Source organism: Athene cunicularia (assembly GCF_003259725.1).
Source record: "Athene cunicularia isolate RWA chromosome 1 unlocalized genomic scaffold, athCun1 chr1_part1, whole genome shotgun sequence".
NCBI lineage: Eukaryota > Metazoa > Chordata > Aves > Strigiformes > Strigidae > Athene > Athene cunicularia.
The window spans coordinates 41,986,603-42,007,603 of record NW_020799091.1 but is presented as its reverse complement, the minus strand read 5'-3'; the positions used below and the strand labels follow the sequence as shown (position 1 = coordinate 42,007,603).

The window sequence follows — 21,001 nt, the reverse complement described above, 5'->3', positions numbered from 1 at the left end:
CAGCAAGGCTAGATGACATCCTCATGTCCATCTTGCACATAACTTGGGAATATAAACACTGCTGCTAACTAACTGATTACATGATGATTTCTGCATCTTTGTTCTTTGTTTGATTTTCATAATTAATATTTTGTAAGTTAGCTGATAGTAAACTTCTCTGGAACGTACATGGTGGTCTGTTTTATTCTAAGTATCTTAATTGATACAGTGTCCACTGGTTTTATAGAGGTATCTATAAAATGAAGATTGGGATGGAGCATATGCTAAATGACACCTGAAAATATGAACTGCTATGGCAACAAAACTTCATTTTCACTGTTTTTCCTATTATTTTCCCCTTTCATTTTCTGTGAGCTATTTGATTTCATGTGTAAGAGTACAAAATTTGACCATCACTAGCATTGGTAACCTTCTGTTTCTAAACTTTGACAAGCTGACTGCTAGCTTATAAAGTTGATTTACAGGCTAGTTCTAGCTATTAAGGTTGCCTAAGTTACTGTGACCTACATTTAAATATATCTATGGGAGCATACCCCAGTGTGACCCCTGATCTTTTTCTCCAGTTGCCAAAATCGGGTACATTTGAAGTAAAGTGTAGCTCCTAGGCTATGTAAAAAAGGTGTCTTTTTGTGGAAAGCAGGTCATGGTATGTTCACAGATCTCACCCCATTATGGGAACGTTGCTGGACCTAGGAAGCACTTAATTGAGAAGTACATTTGGACTCTTCTGATCTAAACCTGTCTAGTAGGTTTAAAATTATTGGACTCTGAAAGGCAGACTGTCATCATATACCTATGTATATTATATTAACCATAGGCAGTCCCATACGAGAAAATTTTCCTTATCCCAGAGTTCCTTAATTTCTTAAGTTCACTCTTGTAGCTCATCTAGTTGGAAAGATAGTTTAGTTATAGTATAGGTGAAGATTTTGAAAGTACCTAGCATTTTTGATTCTCTGTTTGAAACATTTTAACAGCACCTTCTAACTGGATTTTTTTTTTTTTTTTCAAAATCTTGCTTATTTAAGCATTTGTTTGTATTAATAATCTACACTATTTATCTCTGTCGTGTCTGAAAATTCAACTATTCCATATTCATGCTAATAAAATCTTAATCATAGCTGCCAACTTCTGCGCAGCTCCTGGCATAATATCTTGTGCAAGTTATTTAACAAACCAGGTTTCATGTTCCCATCTGGTTTGCACATAAACATAAATTAAAAAGATGTGGATTTACAATGAAGTGTTTTCAAATGGCTGAATTAGCCTAAATTCTATTTAGAAAAGTGTGCTCACTGAAGGGTGAAATACACATTTTTTTAAAGTTTGCACAGTCAGGTTTGGGACATTTAGGTAGAACCTGATGGAGACACGACCTAAGTTCTGCTGTGACTTCTTCGGTCAAGGCCTGTGACATATTGCCCACAATACATGTGTATTACAATGTACTACAGGTAAATACATAAACACAAGTGTTAATCTGCCATCCAGAACTCACTTTGAAATGTAAGGTCTTGCTGCACATAGTTATTTCAATAATACTGTAAGGGCTAAGGAACTTCCAGTACCTTCTTACTCTTTCCTTCAGCCCCTTTGTGATACAATGAATGTCTAGATTTATGTTCTCTGTTTTTGCCAGCAGTAGATGGATATGGTCATATGGATAGAGATAGCATGGCCAGGTAATTATGTTCCTATTTTGTAGTATCAAACAGGATTGAAACATAAACCCTCACAACATAAAAGCATGAGGTCATTGTTAGGGGGATTTTCTTCCAATGAGCATGGGCATGTCACTGGCAATTTACCCGTTCCTCACTAGGCGTAGTCAGAGGCTGTGATTTTTAATGTTCATTGTATTACATTCACTGACTAGCTGAGTAGCAAACTCTCTAATCAGCATAATTTTTGGACATTGCATTGGCAATGTAAAGTTTATGAATAATAACACACGGCAATCAAAATAAATGTTTTAGAGAATAAATGTAACTGAGAAGGCCAAACCTCCTTTTTCTTTATTTTTATAGGAATGGATAAACAGTGCAGTTGCTTTCTTTCACAAAACAGTTTATTATTAGATTTTTTTTTTTATTTTTTTTTTTTTTTACTGCTACATTTGTAGACTTTTTGGGTTTGTTTTCATTATCTTCTGGGTCATTTTTTTAACACTAATTTTACTTAAATGTTTTCCTCATTGATAATGTTTCCACAAGTTGGTTTTAAAAGTTTGTGAATCACTCATTTTGGAGTTCATAGTTATAACCTGAAATGACAGTCTAGATTTGAAATTAGAGTACAAGATATTTACAAGTTTAAGGTCTGCTTGAAAGTTAGAAGAGCTATGAGAAATTTCTACTCTGAAAAGTAAATCAATAGTAATCTTATCTAAATTAAGTAACAAAGACAAAGTTAAGTCTTAGAAAATCTGAGTCTTCAGATTATAAACAATCTGGTTCATTGGATGGGAGAATTGCCTTTGTGAACAATGCCACGGTAGATGACTTGCTGACCTTTCCTTCCAGTTCGCCAAGTTCACAGTTAGTGCTGTTATCTTTAAACTCACAAAGCTTCAAATGCCTTTCTATTACTGGGCAATATTTCATTTCTTCATGATAAGAAGTTGGAGTAAAGCTGAGATCATGTACTAACCAAACATTTTATCCTGCTATGTTCAGGAGATGAGACAAAGACAAAATTACAAGGGAAGCCTTACAAAACAACACCTTAGATTTGGCAGTGAACTCTGAGCTCTAAAATCTTCAGAATTATATTTCAGAAGAGTGTTGTGCCCTTTGGAACATGAGACGAACATTAGATGTCTTTTTGTAATGGAATGTTTAGATATATGAGTTGGATGAATAAGAGGAGAGCAACAACAAGCAGGGACAGCAGATTGTGACAGCAATGAATTGCAGTCAGTGTGACAGCTGTGACCTGGGGATGCTTTAGACATGAGGTGGCTTTCATCACCTGCCCATGTTTTCAAAGGCTCAGCTTGTTAGCAGTTTTACTACAGCATTTTTTTTTTCCACTCAGCAGAAAGATATATGAAAATACAAAGGACTATGTCATATTAATAGCAATTTGAAATAATTCTTCATTGTAAAAGTTAGAACAGAGCAGCATGCCGGAATCAAAAATTGCACTTCATCCATATAATGTTACTAATACTTACAGAAAGAATTAAGAATAAAAATGGAGAAACAAATACTTCCAGCTGAAAAAGTGACCAGTGACACAATAGTTTTCTACTGCATATTAAATACATCAGACTAAATTTTGCTAATTCTCTACATATATCACAGCACTGGTTGTGTTATACTTGTTTATAACTTTTTAGATATATTTTTTTTTCCTGTTATCCAGTAACAGAGATTTACTTAATTTAACTTAAAATATTTCATCAAGGTAGATGCTGACAGCTTATTTTTTTAAAAAACCTGCTTATCAGCTTATTCTGACCTGAATTTTTAACACTAATTCAGTTTTTCTTTTTTCAGTGGCAATATGTGTGTGTTCCTATTGATGTAATTTAATGTTCCTATATTTTTTTTCCTGTAATTATTGCCAAAAATCCCAAATAATAGCCAAAGAGAAGAAATATCACAGTGCTGTAGAGACATGATGGAACAGAGTACATTTAAATATCTCATGTTGGAGTGGTGGTGAGCAAGTTCAGAGAGTGGACCTGAAAGGAAATGGACTCTAAGAGGAAAATGAACAAATTCACTTCATGGAGGGGTGGGCAACAAACAGTAGAAGCTTCATCATGTCTTCTGTAACTGCTGTGAGAGCAGTCTTGAGTTTAGTGCAGACTTTTAACACCAAAAGATACTGGCCATCATAAGAAGTTTCAGTGTAGAAGAGTTTGCCAATAACATTTTCCAGTTGTAGAAATTATGTAGGATTTTAAATAAAGTATTTCTCAAAATTGGCTGGCACACCATCCTGTAGGGACTGGGGCCATAGGAAGCACCTTCAAAGTACAGTTAGACATCCTGGACAGAAACCCCTTCCACAGTGCTGCTACTACCAACAAAGTAGAATTTTCCTGTAGTATAAACTTGAAAGAACTTCCAGAAGTGTCAATGTATCAGATATTACTGTAAAATATGTAGATATAGCTGTCATCATGCACTGACTAGAATTACATCAAAAGCCTATGTTAAAGGACCATTACTGAATTTCAAAATACATTACACTAACATTAGGAAATACCAGAATGCCTCTACAACCTTAATATGACAGTATTCCATTCATATGGTACAGTGAAATTTTAATTTCACCGTCACATATTATATTCAGTGAATGGTTAGTTATTCTGTATTTGGATTTTTTTAAATCACTGTCTGGCCCAATCTTATTTAACGTGTTATCTGAATCCTGTGTTGAATGCACAAGTTTTCTATGGACACTTCTGTGCTTTACAGAAAAAGTATTATGCAAGTAATAGTAGATACATATTTGCACCATTCCCATGAAGCTGGGTATGCTAAACCCATTTTATAGAAAGAGAATGAGAACAAAATCAGTTATATCCCAAATTGCTGAAATGCCCTTTTTGGATTCGTAACCAGAAAAATGCCTGACTTTTCAGATAACTTTTATTTCTACAGACAATTATGCATTCAAAATAGAAATTTTAACATTACTTTAAAGTTATTTTCTTGAATACACAGAAAAATATACTATAGGAAAATATGAAGAGTGAAGCTAGTTTCATTTCCTCATTATGTGATACATGAAATAAAGTCAAGTTTTCTTTTTTATATAAGAAGTTTGATTCAGTATAAAACATTTTAATACTAAAAATAATTACAATAAATATTCTAGAATAAAAATAGGACTATCAGCTCCTAAAACATCTACTTTTACATATCAGGAAAGCGAACATGAAAATTATTATATACCTATAAAGTTTGAAGTATATTATAAACCCAATTAATATTTCATTTTCTGTTTGTCATAACTGCAGAAAATGTGATATCTTAAATCTATTCATATGATCTTGCACATAACAGAGAAAAACTCCAGGTTAGAATAACTTTTTAAACTTTTTTTTTTTTTTTTTTATATATATATGCACACTTCTTTTTCTTCCTTTAGCATGAGAAGATCTTAGGTCAAAGTGTAGCTGAACTTCTTTGTTATGACTGAATAATCTTTATATTGGAGAACACTGTTTCCCACCTCCTTAATTAGTTCTAGCTATATGATTAACATTTTTTATTTTAAATTTAATACAGTTTTTTTAAATAATGAGATTAGGTGGTGGTAACTGTATATCTGGTAGGTCATAACTCAGAATAATGTCATTTTTAAAAATATTATGGGATCCTATTATTTGTTTTAACATGTGTGTTTCTGAGGTGCAGTTTGAAGCTAAAAGCAGCCATATGCTTGTATGAATTAATTTGTGTCATGTAAATGAGATACCTACAAGTAACTCATGATGCAGAGAAGGTAGTACAAATTTTTCTGTTTGGCATATTCACATGTGTAACAGGGAACTATGTATGTGGTGTAAGATTTATTTGATGCAGAATGTCCATGAGGCCAGGTACAAGGGATGGGATTCATTTTGCTGTCTTCTAGGGCATAATTCATTGGACCTATTTTAAATAGCTACTTTAGAGTGAGGTGAGTTGTAGCTTGGAAGCATAAATGTATGGGTAAAAAATGAGCCTGGGGTGACTAGGTCACACGTAGATATTTGTAAGTATAGACAACAACATTTAGTCAGATGAGTTCTTGCTGTTTGGCTGAATGTAGAGTTTGGATTGACTTTGAGGGGTGAATTCCTAGTGGTGCTTCTTAAGCTTGAATGGTTACTTTGAATGGTTACTTTTCAAGTAAGAAGAAAGCAGGAAAAGTCTGTCCAACTTCCCAATAAGAAATTAATAATTCAATTTAAAGAGATTTTTGCATGTCTGTTTGCATATTTCATGGGCGTTTTTGTATACCTTAGAAGGATATTTTGTTAGACCAAATACTTATTTAGAAGGCAAAATGTAACTTATAAATTCAGTTAAAAGGATACACACAAAAAAGAAGCAAGTCCAGAATAGTTGCCAGGACATTCTCGTGATAATACACAAAATCCAGAGATCTGTACTATGAGGCTCCATGGCACTTCCAGGAATGATCCTGATTCATCATGATTCCAAACTGTCAACACCTTGTATGCTATTCTAGTTTCGCCAGTACAGCCAGGCTCTTTCTTGGTATTGATAGGCATCTACTTTTGTTTATTTTTTTGTTTGCTTGCTTGTTTTTAATCTCTGTAATGGCCCAATCCTATGAAACTCACTTCCCAGCTAATTCACTGTACTTTATGTACTGCCCATGATTTCAAAGGATTTGGTTCTCTGTTGGGTAGAGTACTGTTAAAAGATCACTTGGGAGTCTCCTGGTTGGATTTACTGTCAGTTAACTGCTGCTGATATTCCTAATAATCCTAATGATAAACAGGGCAATAAGAATCAAGCAAATCCATAGTCTTTTTGTTATCATCATTATTCTTGTGATGTGAACAGCAAGATAGAATCGATGACAAATTGCAGAGGTAAAAGTAAAACGGAAATTAAATTAACTTGGTCCAAAAGATAAATAAGTTCAAGATATTCGCAAAGAGAAAAAAAAAATCTTTGTAAGAAATAGACCCACTATTTAAAATAATAGTGCAATTAATGACCACACAAAACATTCGAAAATAGGGAATTTTGATTAGGATTAAAATTGTGTCTATAAGAAAAAGGTGAGAAAGATGACATGTGCATCAGTGGGAAGTTAGTAAGATGTTTAGCAAGCTAGTGATAGTATGCCAATAAGGAAGTAGAAATGAAAATTTGTAACAGTCAGATAACACACATTTTATAGTGGTGATTGAGGAAGTTAGGCAATAATTATTAGCCCAATTAATATTGTGATTCTTAGGAATGAATGTTAATTTGGAGTCTCATGGTGTTCTAAACTAAAGGAAAAATAAAACTGTAAAGGCAAACTATCCTGTTTGCAGGGAATACAAAAGATATGCAAGTGATTAATTTATTTCACTCATTCAACTAATAAAGTGTCAAATAATACACCATTTTACAAGAAAGCCATTCCTGGAACACTTCTCACACTAGTTCAAAATAGGTCAGTAAGGAACTGAAGAGTAAGAAGTCTGTGTTTTGGTCATTGTAAAAGTGATTTGCCACAAAAAGGCTTGGAAGTCAGGTGCCTTCCCAGAATGGTTGGAATGTTATGAACTATTCCTGATTAAAAGATTTTATTTTTTTTTTAAATGAACTATGAAACAGTGTGTGTCATATGCCCTTTCCCCGTATGAAGTTACCTAAAGTATTGCAAAGTGTGACACTGAAAATGTTATTTTATTCTCTGCACTTCAATGGCTGAAAGCACAAACATCCTTAAAGAAGTTTGTTCAGTGCTGAAGAGCATCAAGACAGCTGAATAATCTTAAAAGCTATATACCTCTACAGCTATACTTAGTTGCATGTCTAGAGCTCAGTCCATGACTAAAATTAAAGGATGACTAAATCCAAGAGATGAGTTGTACAGAGAAGTAAACCGGAAAAAAAGGAAAAAGCTGAGGTTGAAAGTACTTGTAGGAGAGAAATATGCAGGAGATGAAGGCTGTGCATGCAAAACTGGTAGGTTATTGGAAGTAGGGATATTCAAACTTTGTCAGAAAGATTCTGGAATTTGGTCACTAAGGAACAGGAACAGCAAAGAATAAAGAATGTTTGTGGAAAGACCGAGATGGTGAGAACATAGAAGATATCACTTCTTTTTTATTGTTCTAAGGAGCAGAAAGATTAATCCTACACATATTACCTGAAATGTCTTCTCTACGATAGTGATATAGGGACAACAGCTGACTCCATCAACTTTACATTTTGGTATATTTTTGAGGAAGACTTTTGGTAAGGAGGCACATTTCAAACAATGAGAACATGCTGCTGGAGCAGAAACAAAAGAGGCGAAACAAGAGATTAATAACTACCTTTGTGACCTGACCTGGTAAGAAGAAAAAGACATATGATACAGAGAAGAAAGCATTTATGGTCTTCTGGGTCCATTACTGATATGTTAAGATAAATCTTAATGGGAAATAATTTAAAAGGAACTTTTGGAATGAGATCTTACAGTATGGTCTTTGTATCTATGCAGAGAGCTGTTTGAAAAATATTGACAGGTACATCAAGACACTTCTACTTGGAGAGACTGAGACAGTGTTGTGTTTGGGTGATACGTGGTATTCTGGGACAAAATTGGAGTGATTTCTAATTCTAGAGACAACTTCAGTCTCATAAGTTAAAATCTCTGATAGTTAAAATCTTTTACCTGTTCTTTACAAGATAAAAAACCCCTAACAACCAGTGTCACAGGAACAATTCTGTTGTTTGTGAAATGAACTTGATATTGAGCATGTGTAACTTGTAACGTCAGTGGAGTAAGAGTATAGGAAAGGGCATTGCAGCTCCCTAAAGTGAATATTTCACATAGGGTAGGAGCATTTTTTGAGGAGTTAAATGTCAGATTCTTAAATGCTTGGGATTAATGATTTGTATCAGGTTGTAAAGAGCACCAAGATAAGGAATGCTTCAAATCTGGCCCTTAAGAGTGTGTTGTCCACTGCTTAGTATAATCTCTGGTTCTGATGACCATTTTAAAGTTTTACTAATTTTGAAAAGACCATATGTTAAATTGTTACATATGAACAAAATTGATCACACTACTTTTTACTTGTGAGTACCTGTAGAAACAAACTGGGAAGCAACAAATGGAGAAAAAATTTAGCTAGTGAGTGTTATGTTTTACAAGCAGTAAATAATGCCATTGTCCTTGTTTTCTAGCAAATACAGAAAATACAGAGTTTTAGGAGCTATTCAGCTCACCAGCCAGTAAGTGCAAGGACAGTGTTTTTGGCATCCTGCTGCCACTCCAGAAGGCAGCAGATCTTTTGTAGGTCCTGCCTGTCAACCTGGTGTGGACATCTCAAAGCCCTTCAGGGGCTCAAACGGCTCAAATGTGAGCAGCTGAACTGACCCGTAGGTATCTGGTTTTGGAAGAGGCTCCATTGACTTATATCTCAATCGACTGAAAATGCGAGACAACCACCCTTTGTGTAGCATCCTATATGCAGATGTCTCTGAAGTTTCATCTCTAGGTCATGTGTCAAAACTGCATTTAGATACTTATATTCAGATATGTAGATGTCAGACTGAACTCGGCAGTTTCCTCCTCATACTTAATTTCAGCAAAGCAAAGATTTTATTTGGTTGGTTGGTTGGTTGTTGGGAGACAAAGAGCCTATTTACAGTACAAGCCAACACCAGATTCTCTAGAAATATCTTAAGTGGATGAAAGTTTGTCCTGGGAGTAGACAAGTTTTAGGAAAAATACTGGAAAGTGGACAGTATCCTAGGTGACTTCTGTTACCAGGATTATAACACAGTAAATTCTGTTTCTTTGCTGTGTCATGTAGACTTATTTATACAAAAGTAGTATTTTGCCAAAGTTACAAAATAGCTCTGATCATCTGACTTATTTACTGAACACATTTTTACACATTTCATTTTAAAAAAAAAAATTTAAATGAAGTCTAAATGTAAAGTTAATATTTTACCACAGACAAAGTCCATCTTTTCTACACAAAATCTCTAGTAAGGAGGACAGGTTATATTGATATTCCAGAACCACTAGTTTATCACTATAGCTTTTTAGAGCTACAGAGTATTTCAATTTATTATTAGTAGCATTTCCATTTATTATTGCAGTTAGTTCTGATAAAGACAAAAATTTGCTATTGACTATATTATTGATTGTGAAATTATGAAGCAAGGTTATAAAAAATGAGTTACGGTATTAAATTATTTTCTATTTCTGCGTAGTTCAATCCCATGTTTTGTTGGGGTGAAAGGGTATTTTACAAATGATTGATAAAGCCAGTATGTATAGTTTTCTCACAGAGTTTGTCTGCTATGTTATAAGTGAATAAAACTCATTATCTGTTTTATTTGTGCAGTAATTATATTTTGTTGTCCTGTGCATTCCTTTTGCTCTCTCCATCTCATAATACATGCTGTAAAAGCACACATAAATAAATAGGATAAACAAATTAAGCTGTTTAAATAAATTAATTTACTCTGCAGCTCTGTATTCAAATCTTATGTGCTCACTGGATTTCATTTTAATGAAACCCTTCTAAGAACAATACATTGTATGCCAAACAGTGAAATTATATATTGAATGAATGATTAAATATACCGTCTTCCAATTTATTCCAAATCTGTACGCTGTGCATGTTTAAATCCTCCTAAATCTAAAGAAATAAATCTTCTACATTCTGAAAACCTCTGCATTATAATCCTCCTCTTGAATACCCAGTTCATGGACATATAAACGCAATCAAAGTCATAATAAGCCTAGAGCTATGATACAGTTAAACTGTCATCATCAATGGTTTTGACTTAAAAACCCAAGACTATTAAAGTGGAATCCACTTAAATGTCTTGAAACATTTCTCTGAAAGGTCTTCTCCCACTCCATCCATAGGTCTATTGAATCTTTTTGAAATCAGAATCTCACATTTAGCAAATATTTATTATAAAACTTACCTGGAACAAATCTATTGATTACTGTAGATGGTCATGTTGCTAAGTTTCATATGAATGCATTTAGAGGAATAAATATTCATCTAGCTACTGTGCAGGAAAAAATAATGACTCCTGCAGTGTGAGGAACATGATGCTCTTTTTCAGGAAAACTTTTAGGCATTTGCAGCAACAAGTTATTGTATGTGTTATTAAACACTAATCATATTATTTCATTACTGAAATATTTTAATTAGTTGAATGTATACAGTTGTTTGTTGGTTTTGGTTTTGTTTTTGTTTTTTTTTTTTTTAAATTAGGATTCAGGATTTCAATTATCAAATGGGGAAAAAAAAAAATGACAACAAAAAACCCCCTAGTTTAACATTTTCAGTCCCTCTAATAGATTTCCCTTGTAGGAACTATTTATTTTTATCACTATTTGAACAAATCAACCTAACGCACACATATTTTAGCAATGACCTAGTGTCTTCAGAGCTATTAGCAATAAAAAGGAAACTGCAGGGAAAGATAGAGAATTTTCTAGAAAGGACTACCCTGCACTCAGCTCCCTTTGTTTATTGTTTCTGTCAAAGTTCTGTGTAAATGTCAGATATATCTATCCGCTATATACTGACAGTTCTCACATAGCAGAAGTGCAGTTCAAACCATCACAGTCCTCATGCTCTAATTTTCAAAATCAAGGAACAACTTGAAATGCATCCTGTCTTCTTCTGGCTACCATGCCAGGCTTTCCCCTGGATAGAAAAACATGAATGGGCATTTTTCCCCATTTTTAAGTAGTGATATGGCCAGACTCTTCCAAAAAGTGTGGTTTGTTCCAGGTATTGCCCTCCATGGTATAAAGAGCCATTTGAACTTTCATCACACATGTTACTGTTATAGGTTCAGTTGGGAGATTATATTTTCTTTGTGATCCATAGGACTTCCATAAGATCTCATTGCCCTTGGAAATTAAAACGTGGAGTAAAATTCAGCATAAGCTAAACCAGTGTCTTTACTTACAAAAGGACATAGTTTCTCATCCAATAAGGCTAAAGTCTATAAACCAAAATGTGTATTTCCAATTCAACCTCATGCTGATAGAAGTCAGGGGAAAAAATAATCAAAAGCAAACCAAAAACCTTATATTTATAAGTAGTCCAGAAAGCAGTTTAAAAGCCTGACAGGATGAGCAGCGCTCACATTGCATACTAAAATGTAAGGTCTAGTGTCCTAAAAATGCCAAATTTCCTTTGAGAATACTCTGCAAATCCTGGACACCTCAACAGAGGAAATAATAGGTTGTAATTTAAGAAGGAGATACAGTTTAGGGAAATGATGTTTGGAAATAGAGGTTTAGTTTAACCTTGCCTTTTTTTTTCAATTATTTTTTGTGGGGTCTAGGAACGTGTTCCAGATAGCCCTTCTCCTGCTCCTTCTCTTGAAGAGGGCCGAAGACCTGGCAGCCATCCATCCTCTCATCGAAGCAGCAGTGTGTCCAGCTCTCCTGCACGGACCGAGAGCTCTTCAGACAGAATCCGTAGGTCACATTCTTCTTGTCACCACTTTAAATTTGATTAGGTGCAGATGGTTTTTCTAATCAAAATGCCCTTGTCTTAAATAGATCTCATATGTATCATGTTCGGAAGTTCAGCTGCAATAACTATCTCCCAGCATTATGTTCCCCAGTTTACAGTATTATAATATCTGATGCTACATTAACGGGTACTTATATAAACTGCCATCATGTCATATTAAACATAAAGATATGAGCTATGAAATACAGAATTGCAGCCAGGAAGCAATTCGCTAGATTAGTTTTAGAACTGAACATATAGTGTAAACATTTTTTAGAGAAATTGAGTTTTATTTAATCTGGTTACTCCGTTTTGATTTTTAAATTGAATCTGATTTCATAAGCAACATATTATATGGTAGAAGTGCTTGGTAAAGAGTAATTAGGTTAAATCAATTAAAAAATTACATACTTTATAAATTTTTGTATTATAAAAATTTGTAATGGTGAGAAATATGATACAGAGAGTATTATCACCTTATAGCTCACAAGGGATGGAGTGAAATTAAACCATGGTGTCTCAGAGTGGTATCATTTTTATCAAGGCTCCATGTACAGGATATAAATGATATGGCAAAGACCATTAAGTCTATGATATTTCAGTTCAACAGCCTGGAAATTAAGGTTTTAAACATACTATTTTATGGATATTTACCTAAATTCATATTACACTTGTCCATTCCTTTTATTATTGCTTTGTTACAGGTTTTTGTGTTTTAAGGCATCTATCCACAGTGGAATTTGTCAGTAGGTGAAACTGGAGTATTTGGCATGCAGATAGGCGGCCATGAAACAGCTATATGCAATATGTAGTTGTGTTGATTAGACACAGCACGTGTCTTTTAGACTGCTTCCTTTCAGGCTCTCTGCAGACTCAGGAAGCTGACTCTTCATTGACCTTCAGATGAAAGATTTTTCATTACTGTGTGATGAAAAATGACTTACCAAAGAAAAGAAATGAGGCCTGACCATGACAAGCTGAAAATTCTGTTTTCTTACCACTTGGACAATTCAGAGTGCAGATTAAACTGGCATCCCATATACTGTGACCTGTCTATTTCCCCAGGCTCAACCCATGAGCCTTTCATTATATTTTCTCTCTCCTGTCCAGCTGAGGAGGGCGAGTGATAGAGCAGCTTTTGGCATCCAGCCAGGGTCAAGCCACCAGAGTTCATGAGTAAAGTTCTCGGAAAAAAAACTCACAACCCTGGATTTTTAATTTTTAATTTTTTTTGCTGTTGTTGTTCATTAAATAGCATATTTTGTACAACCATTGAAGACCTTTCCCATTGTTCTCTAAATTAAAAAAAAAAAAAATTAAGAGATACTTACTGTTTTTGCTAAGGAATGACACTTTTTTTTAAAGAAATTGTACTGTTCAGGTTACTCTGCTTACTTATGAGTGGAGAGAAGTGGGACATTTGCACACTGTTTCTTTTAATGTGAACATAACAGAGTTCCTTAAACACTGGATCACTTCAGTAGCTTATTTATTTATAAAATAACTATTTTCACTCCTATCTGAGTTGTTAACATCACACTCGATTCTTAAGTACGTCTGCTTTTGTGGGACCAGCAACAGTAAGATGACTACTACAGAAATCTGGGTTACGTATAAAAAAATGCTTTACTGAAAATGACACAAGCCTCTTGCAAATAATTTTTTTTTCAGGATAAAAACATAGGGGATATAAAGTACCTTATATGGGGTTTTGAGGTCTATTTGAGAACTGCTGGAAAGACCTTTTCAAGCTATCTGATGAGCAAATAAGCAATTCTACTGTTGCACAGTATATTTTGAAAAAACATGTTTATTATCTGGCTGGCCACATTGCTTAATATAAGGAAGTTATGGACTGCATGTTGGGAATGACAATATACAAGAGTTTTTGTACAACCAACTAAAAAAAAAAAAAAAGCAATAAGTATCTCACATTGAACCTTCTATGCTTTTCTGGTTTGCTTCATTTTGCATTTTGATTCCTGTTAAATAAACGAGAAAATGTTTGCAAATATCCAACTTTGTCCAAAGATACTGAACTCTTCTTTTTATAATGAATTGTTTTAAACAGAATTAACAGGGAAAAACTCCACCACTGTACGGATAGTGATAGCACTAATTAGGTAACTTTGTGATTGTTAGCATTCTTAATTATAAATTAAGAGAAAGAGTATATAAAATAAGTTCAAAAGTGTATTGTTAATATGACAGTTGATTTTCTTTCTGCCTGCACTTGTGTCTAGCAGCTGTCCATCAGAATGGGCTATCTATGAACCAGATGCTGATGGGTTTGTCACCTAATGTCCTGCCTGGACCTAAGGAGGGTGATCTGGCTGGTCATGACGTGGGACATGAGACAAAAAGAATACACATTGAGAAAGGTAATATGAATATTATGGTTCTACAGTTTCAGTGTAAAACAAATATTGTCTCAACAGCTAAATAGTATTATAATTGGAATTTTTATTTTTTAATTGGGATTTTTTTGTTTGTTTATTTCACAAATTAAATTATAACAGGATGATAGCTTTCTTGATTCTTCTACTTTGTGGTCCTTGAGATTATGAACAATATTTATACGAGGGAGGAATTTCATAAAGATTACAAAGAAGGATTAGTGAAAAACAATTTTACATCACTACTGTGTCTCTGACCCTTCTACAACACTGTTTAGGTATTAAGTTTCTGTCTTCATCCAGTTGACTTCAGTGACCTACTTCCCAAAGGGACTGAGCACCGTGAAAATTAGTCCATGTGTGCAAAAAGAAAAAAGGCTAATACCAAGCCATTAAATTAGGGAATTGCATAAAATGATCCTGGTACACATTATATAATAGGATTTAAATTTAATTGAGTATATGACCAAAGTGTTTGATCTAGGTGAATAGTCCACATGCACTTATGCTGATTATGACACCATTTCAGCTCTGTTGATATTCAAAGTTAAGTTCCTGTTCAGGGTTATTACAGGGGATTTTGGACAGGTGGTGGTGGAATTTTAAAAGGTGCATTTCATGTTACATTTACTTTATATATGTGAATTTTAGGTATTATAGACTAGAAACATTTTGAAACAAGAGAGATTAGAAATATGGCATATCCTTTGAAAAAATGTTGTTTGGGCTTATCAGAAAAATCACATCTTTGAGCACACTGAGACCAAAAGTAAAAGGTATAATAGCCAGACATTGAAACAGAGCTGGGGAAACTGCTGTAGTAATGATTTCAGAATAAGATATTTTGTGCCACATTTTAATAGCTATAAGATGATACCTTCTCTGTCTTGTGTTTGAACATTGAGACATGAAAAAGAATTAAAATCTGGACAATTCTATTCTGGACAGGTGGCATTTTTAATAGGATTACCAGAAAAATTAATGGAAACAACATTTCTTTTATATAAACCATTTAGTTTGGTTCATTGCACACACAACCTGTTTTAGCTTATACTATGCCCTCACCCAGCCCCTGCAAATTGTATCCCTGCTGTGAAGTATGATGTGATCAAATAGGTTTGTTTTGAATTTCCATAAACGATTTTATTTCAGCCTTTGAGGTTACTCATTTAAGTGTAATCAGACTGGTAAATCCGGCAAAGAGAAGTACATATTAAGAATTGCTACTATTTTTGCATGTCATTCAGGTTTTTCAGAGGCTTTGTTTATGGTGGTACCCCAAATGTAGTTTTCCAATCTATTGCCAGTTCACATTTTTGCAAGATCTGTTCTCATTAAAACTGCTGAGAATTCTCATTTTTCTTCAGTCCTTGTTTAGGTCAAACCTTCTATTTTCTATTCTTTTTTTCCCCCCTCTGTTCCAGCCTACTGAATTAATGGTAAATATTCATGGGCTATCTAGATTGATAGGGTATACTAAATTAAAAATTGTTTTTTGTCATGACTACATTTATCATGTCTCTCATACCAATCTTGTAACTTTAATACTAATCTAATCTGTATTAAAACAAGTGATTTAACTTATAGATATTTGTGGAGATAGTAATTATCTACTTCTGTCACTGTGAGCTTGAAATCAGATTTCCAAACTGTTGCTTACCACTGCAAATCAGTGAGAATGCAACCATATTTAAAAATGTGAACAAACATATGTAGGTGGCAGTACTCTTATTGTTGAAAATGCATCACCTTCATCATCTGATTCAAAAGAAAGAGAGAGAGAGGAAAACAGAAGTTTGTGTTTTCTTCTACTTTTGTTGACAGAAATCTATCAGCTACAACTAAAATGGCTTTTAATTGAACCTGGGAATTTGTGCCTGGTAAAGAAGGCCCTGTTTTTTCTCTTCTTATCTTCTCTTCCATTAAAAAAATGAAAAGGCAAAAAATCTCTGAAGTGATCTGAGATCAGGGAAAACTTACAGTCAAGAGAGAATTTAAAGGGGGAATAAAGTTACAGCAGAGGCAACTGATCAACATACCAAATTTTGAAAAGACTTAACATATGTCAGAGGGATGAATCACTTCTCTGACCTGATCTATGAGTTGGATACAGGAGAGAAAATACCATTTATCTGTTATAAACATAAAACAAATAAGTTAATTTACCCAGTACTTGCAACATTGTCTAATATATTTAGAAACAATTCATTGCTACTTGCAAACTGAGTAACAGTTTGAGGGTATTCAGTCTTTTGAAGATCATATACATTTCTATTCAAAATTCAGCCAGAATTGTTATTACTTGCAAAACTAATAATACGGTGTGTTTAAGCTACCAGTAAATCTCTTGTGAAGTTTTTTTTTGTTTGGTGTTTTGTTTTGGCTTTTTTTTTTTTTTTAATTTATTTTTCTTTAGACCGTCTTCAAAATCTGTTCTCAGGTTCTGGTGTATGCAGCCTGGAGGGACCTCACATTCCATTGGAGTCGGGTTGTCATTATCGCACCAAGAGTCAAATTAGGTTCTATGGATCTAACTCTCTCCCTATTTACATCAGGCTCTGTGTCAATATTTCTTGCAAGAAAACAGGAGTTTCTGTTCTCAAAGTGTAAACTGTGGGTGTTGGGAACATTTTCCAGCTGTTGACTCCAGATGTGCAACTTGGCCATGTCCTAGCTCATGTTGGGGCAAGACCCAATGTACACATCTAAAGATCCACCCACTCCCTGGGTTCCATGAGAAGAAAACTTAGATTTGCTAAGGGTTATGTTGTCATCCAGCCAGGTTCCTAGTCTGGACTAGGGAAAACTGCAGGAGACACTGCAGAGCACTTCTGCCCCACAGTTCATACATAATTCAAGATGTCATTATCTGTATGACTGGAGAAGTCAATTACCCTAGATTTCCAGGATTTTTCTTTATTAAAGGATAGCAGATTTTCCATTTTTACTGGAAGTGATCTGTAGAACTGCAAATGATCCTGGGAAGAATGAGGTAAGTTCAAGTACATAGTGTTAGTTCAAGTACTTGACAGCCATCATCAAAACCAAGTATCTAATTTTGTAACCTGTAATTATGGACTATTTGATGATGCACATTTGGCTTTATTAGATCAGATCACAAGAATGATTTACGTAAAGTATAGAAGTCATAGTAAAAAAGATCCATTCAGCCTTTTACGTTAAAATTAAGGCTCTGAGTCTTTTCAGGTAAAGTTTTTATGACTCAAAGAGTTTGCTCTAGATAGTCCCTCAGTATTGGTGAGCTATATTTTATCACTTAACCTGCTCAGCTGTTATCTGAAGTCCTGCAAATCTCCCAGTCTGAAGTGGCGAGAAGTGTATTTTTGATGTTTTTTATGGGGCTGAATACTTGTTCAGCTCTTCAGTGGTGTTTGTTAAATCTGAAAACAGCATAGGAAGGAGGAACTAGTGGAGAAACTAAGGACTAGACTGCTGAATCCTGATTGTTTTCTTGCTCAGTGACCTGCAGTGTTGTAAGAAAAAGAGTTCAAAATAATCAATGGTTTGAAAGTTAAACACACACTCCTTGGAGACGTGGATCCCAATTCCTTGTAGGCAGAAGAGGGAATTGAACTTGCAGCAAATTTCCTGGGCAGTATCCTTGGGGTTTATGTTTTGTGTAAAGGAGGGAAGTATATTTTACCATTGTCCCTTTGCCCTTAGACCTAGAGTCTGATCATATGGGATCTGCAAGGCGGAATTTATAGCTCAGTCCTACTATAATAATTTCTCTATTTACTAGCTCCAGATAGCTGCATATGATTTTCTGTTGACATTAGACAGACTATAGTTCTACTTGTTAACTTCATTAGATTCCCGTTTGGAGTACCTGGTTTGGGTGATGCTAGCTGATGTTAGAGGCAATGCGCACTCATAACACCTCCTAAGTGGTACCTTCCCAGCAATACCTACACTATATACTACATAGGAATGTAAAACCCAGATCATTTCAGCCCAAGATTCCCATCTGCAGGACAAACACCTAAAAGTTAGTTGCTTTAACACCAAATTTAGATGCTTAACTGTTTTATTGGATCTGGCCGTAGGGCATCAGATTAGAATTTTCTGTCTGCATCAATTTATATTTTTTTAGATTGACACCAACAGCAAATGAAGCCTGAATGTCATGCTTACATTTTAAATTGAATATGTTATTTGAGGTGTTATGGGAAGGATGCTTTCTTGTTGAAAATATGCATGCTGTTTTCTATAATAAAATATAAAATATTCACCATGTTCACAAAGGAAGCTAAATTATTTCTTTCAGAAAAGCTTTTAAACTATGATTTTAATGGAAATTTCTTAAGTAATTTTCAGATAATCATCAATAACTGCTTCTTGACTACTATGATAGCAGCAATTAAGGTATAACTTTATCAAATCCATGTATTAAAAAGTCCCAGTCTTTCTTTTTGTTTTTATGTCCCTCTGTAGAGTTATGAGCAATCTTAGACCTCTAGCTAATATCTTATAAAATAAAATATTAGATTTCCAATATATCCTTAGTGCAAAATGGAAATAATTTAAATATTTCAAATTCATTAGAATTTTATTTTCCTGTTAGCAGTCACACATCAAAAAGGGAAATAATGATAACTATGTCATCCTATATAGTTAGACATTCATTCTGCATTATCAGCAGTAGATTCTTTTATAATATATACGTAGTGTAAATATATATCAAGCATGCTTATTCACCTTAATAAATACAGAAACATATTTGAGTATGCTTTTATAAATATGAAAGACTCAAAGGAAGTTTTAGCATCAACAAAGATTTTCTTCTACCTGAGCTGTCTTCTAGCAAAGTCAGCAAACAAATGATCCCGAACTTTGCTTCAACTCTGTTTCTGGACTGTGTTATAATTTTAGTTAAGTCTCTGAGAAGGCTCTTTTTTAAAGAAAGTTATTATGAGTTGATGTACAGAGGAATTTTCATTCATAGTTCTGCTGTCCAACTGCTGGTGTAAACATACTTTATCTGTCCTTAAATGCACAAAGAGATACTTATACAATATATTTTACTGAATATTGCATTTTAGTGTAACAAGAAGAATAGAAACAGACCTTAATGGGTATCTATGTGCAAATATATTTACAGTTCACATATTTCAGATCTAGACTCTCAATTAGCTTCTTAAATGTTACCTATTAAATCTCAATATATTAATTTGTAATTCCTTAAGATACTGAGTTCAGGCTATGTATTTATACATCATCTAGCCCATTGTGAAAGTGATCTTGATTTGAGCTTTAAATACTTCTCAAACCCTAAACAGATAGTAGTAAAATTTGTAACCTGTGGCAGATAATATAAAGATCCACTAAGTGAAAGGTTTGGAAGAGCTGGTATCACCAAAATAACCTTTCGACACTCTGGTTGTTGCTGTGTCTTTTCACTCAGCCCAAGAGGCTCAAGAATGCTTAAAGTACATTAAAAGCTATTACAGTTAATGGACTACAAAGGTGAAAAATGAAATTGCAAGTTTTTTCTTAATGGGTTGTTATTTACTAAGAAGCCAGAAAACATCTATTTTGGTTGCATAGAAAACACAAAAGCTTTTCATATTGTTGAATAAGATGTGAATAATATGTGTATGCAGAAAAGAGTGCAAGGGTAGGACAAACTTCTGAAAGGTTTTCTTAGAAAAATATTGGATAAGAGTATTTCTAGAGACGCTCACTAAGCCATCCTCCAACAAGACACTTCTTCCACAGACTTGTTTTGACACAATTTAGGAGAGATTTGATGTACAGTTTTTACTTGAGGGATATGTGCGCATCAGTTCCAAAACATCCCACGTGAACTGGACTCATTGCAGCCCAATTGCACATATACGTACTGGTTGTTCTGTATTTGCAGTTACTCAAATGCATCTTGCACATACATACATGACTTTCTGAATAGGCTCAAGTGAATGATGTGCACAAAAGACCTGATATATTCTCAGTCTATTCAAACAACTCTGCATGTACAATTCCTCTGTGACTTGTGCCCCAAACAGTTCTCAAAAGATACCTTTTCTTTTATTTCTTTTATTTTTAATTTTTCTTTTCAGTGGTCATTATGTGTCTTTCATGTAATAGACCTTAGAATGGTCTTTATGGTGTCTGATGGTCTCTATTACATATATAGGGAAGGGGAGATAAAAACCTCTTTGAAATAGTTTGTGTGGTCATTTAAATTTTTTTTAATGAATTGTTAAATAGAAGATATAATGGTAATTGATAAGATGTTAGAAAGGACTTTTTTTTTATCATGCTACCACATTGCAGTTTTTAGATCATTAGTTCCCTTTGTGTTTGCTGCTAGGAAAGCTTTATTATAGGGAAGGAAGTTAATGAGGTTATGGCTGTTCACACTAAGAGAGGATATGTCCCATAGCACCATAAGTATGAC

General features: G+C 34.2%; 1 protein-coding gene across 6 annotated transcripts in view; it reads left to right on the top strand.

Annotated features, from left to right (window-relative positions):
• Positions 1–21,001, top strand: part of DACH1 (dachshund family transcription factor 1) — a 271,940-nt gene that overhangs the window by 154,602 nt on the left and 96,337 nt on the right. For 3 of the 6 annotated variants that reach the window (XM_026856377.1, XM_026856403.1, XM_026856393.1), the window contains 2 exons: positions 12,012–12,147; positions 14,428–14,565. In XM_026856377.1, the coding sequence (XP_026712178.1) occupies positions 12,012–12,147; positions 14,428–14,565 (274 nt within the window). The remainder of the gene's footprint in view (positions 1–12,011; positions 12,148–14,427; positions 14,566–21,001) is intronic. The other 3 variants (XM_026856385.1, XM_026856414.1, XM_026856420.1) reach the window with 1 other exon arrangement.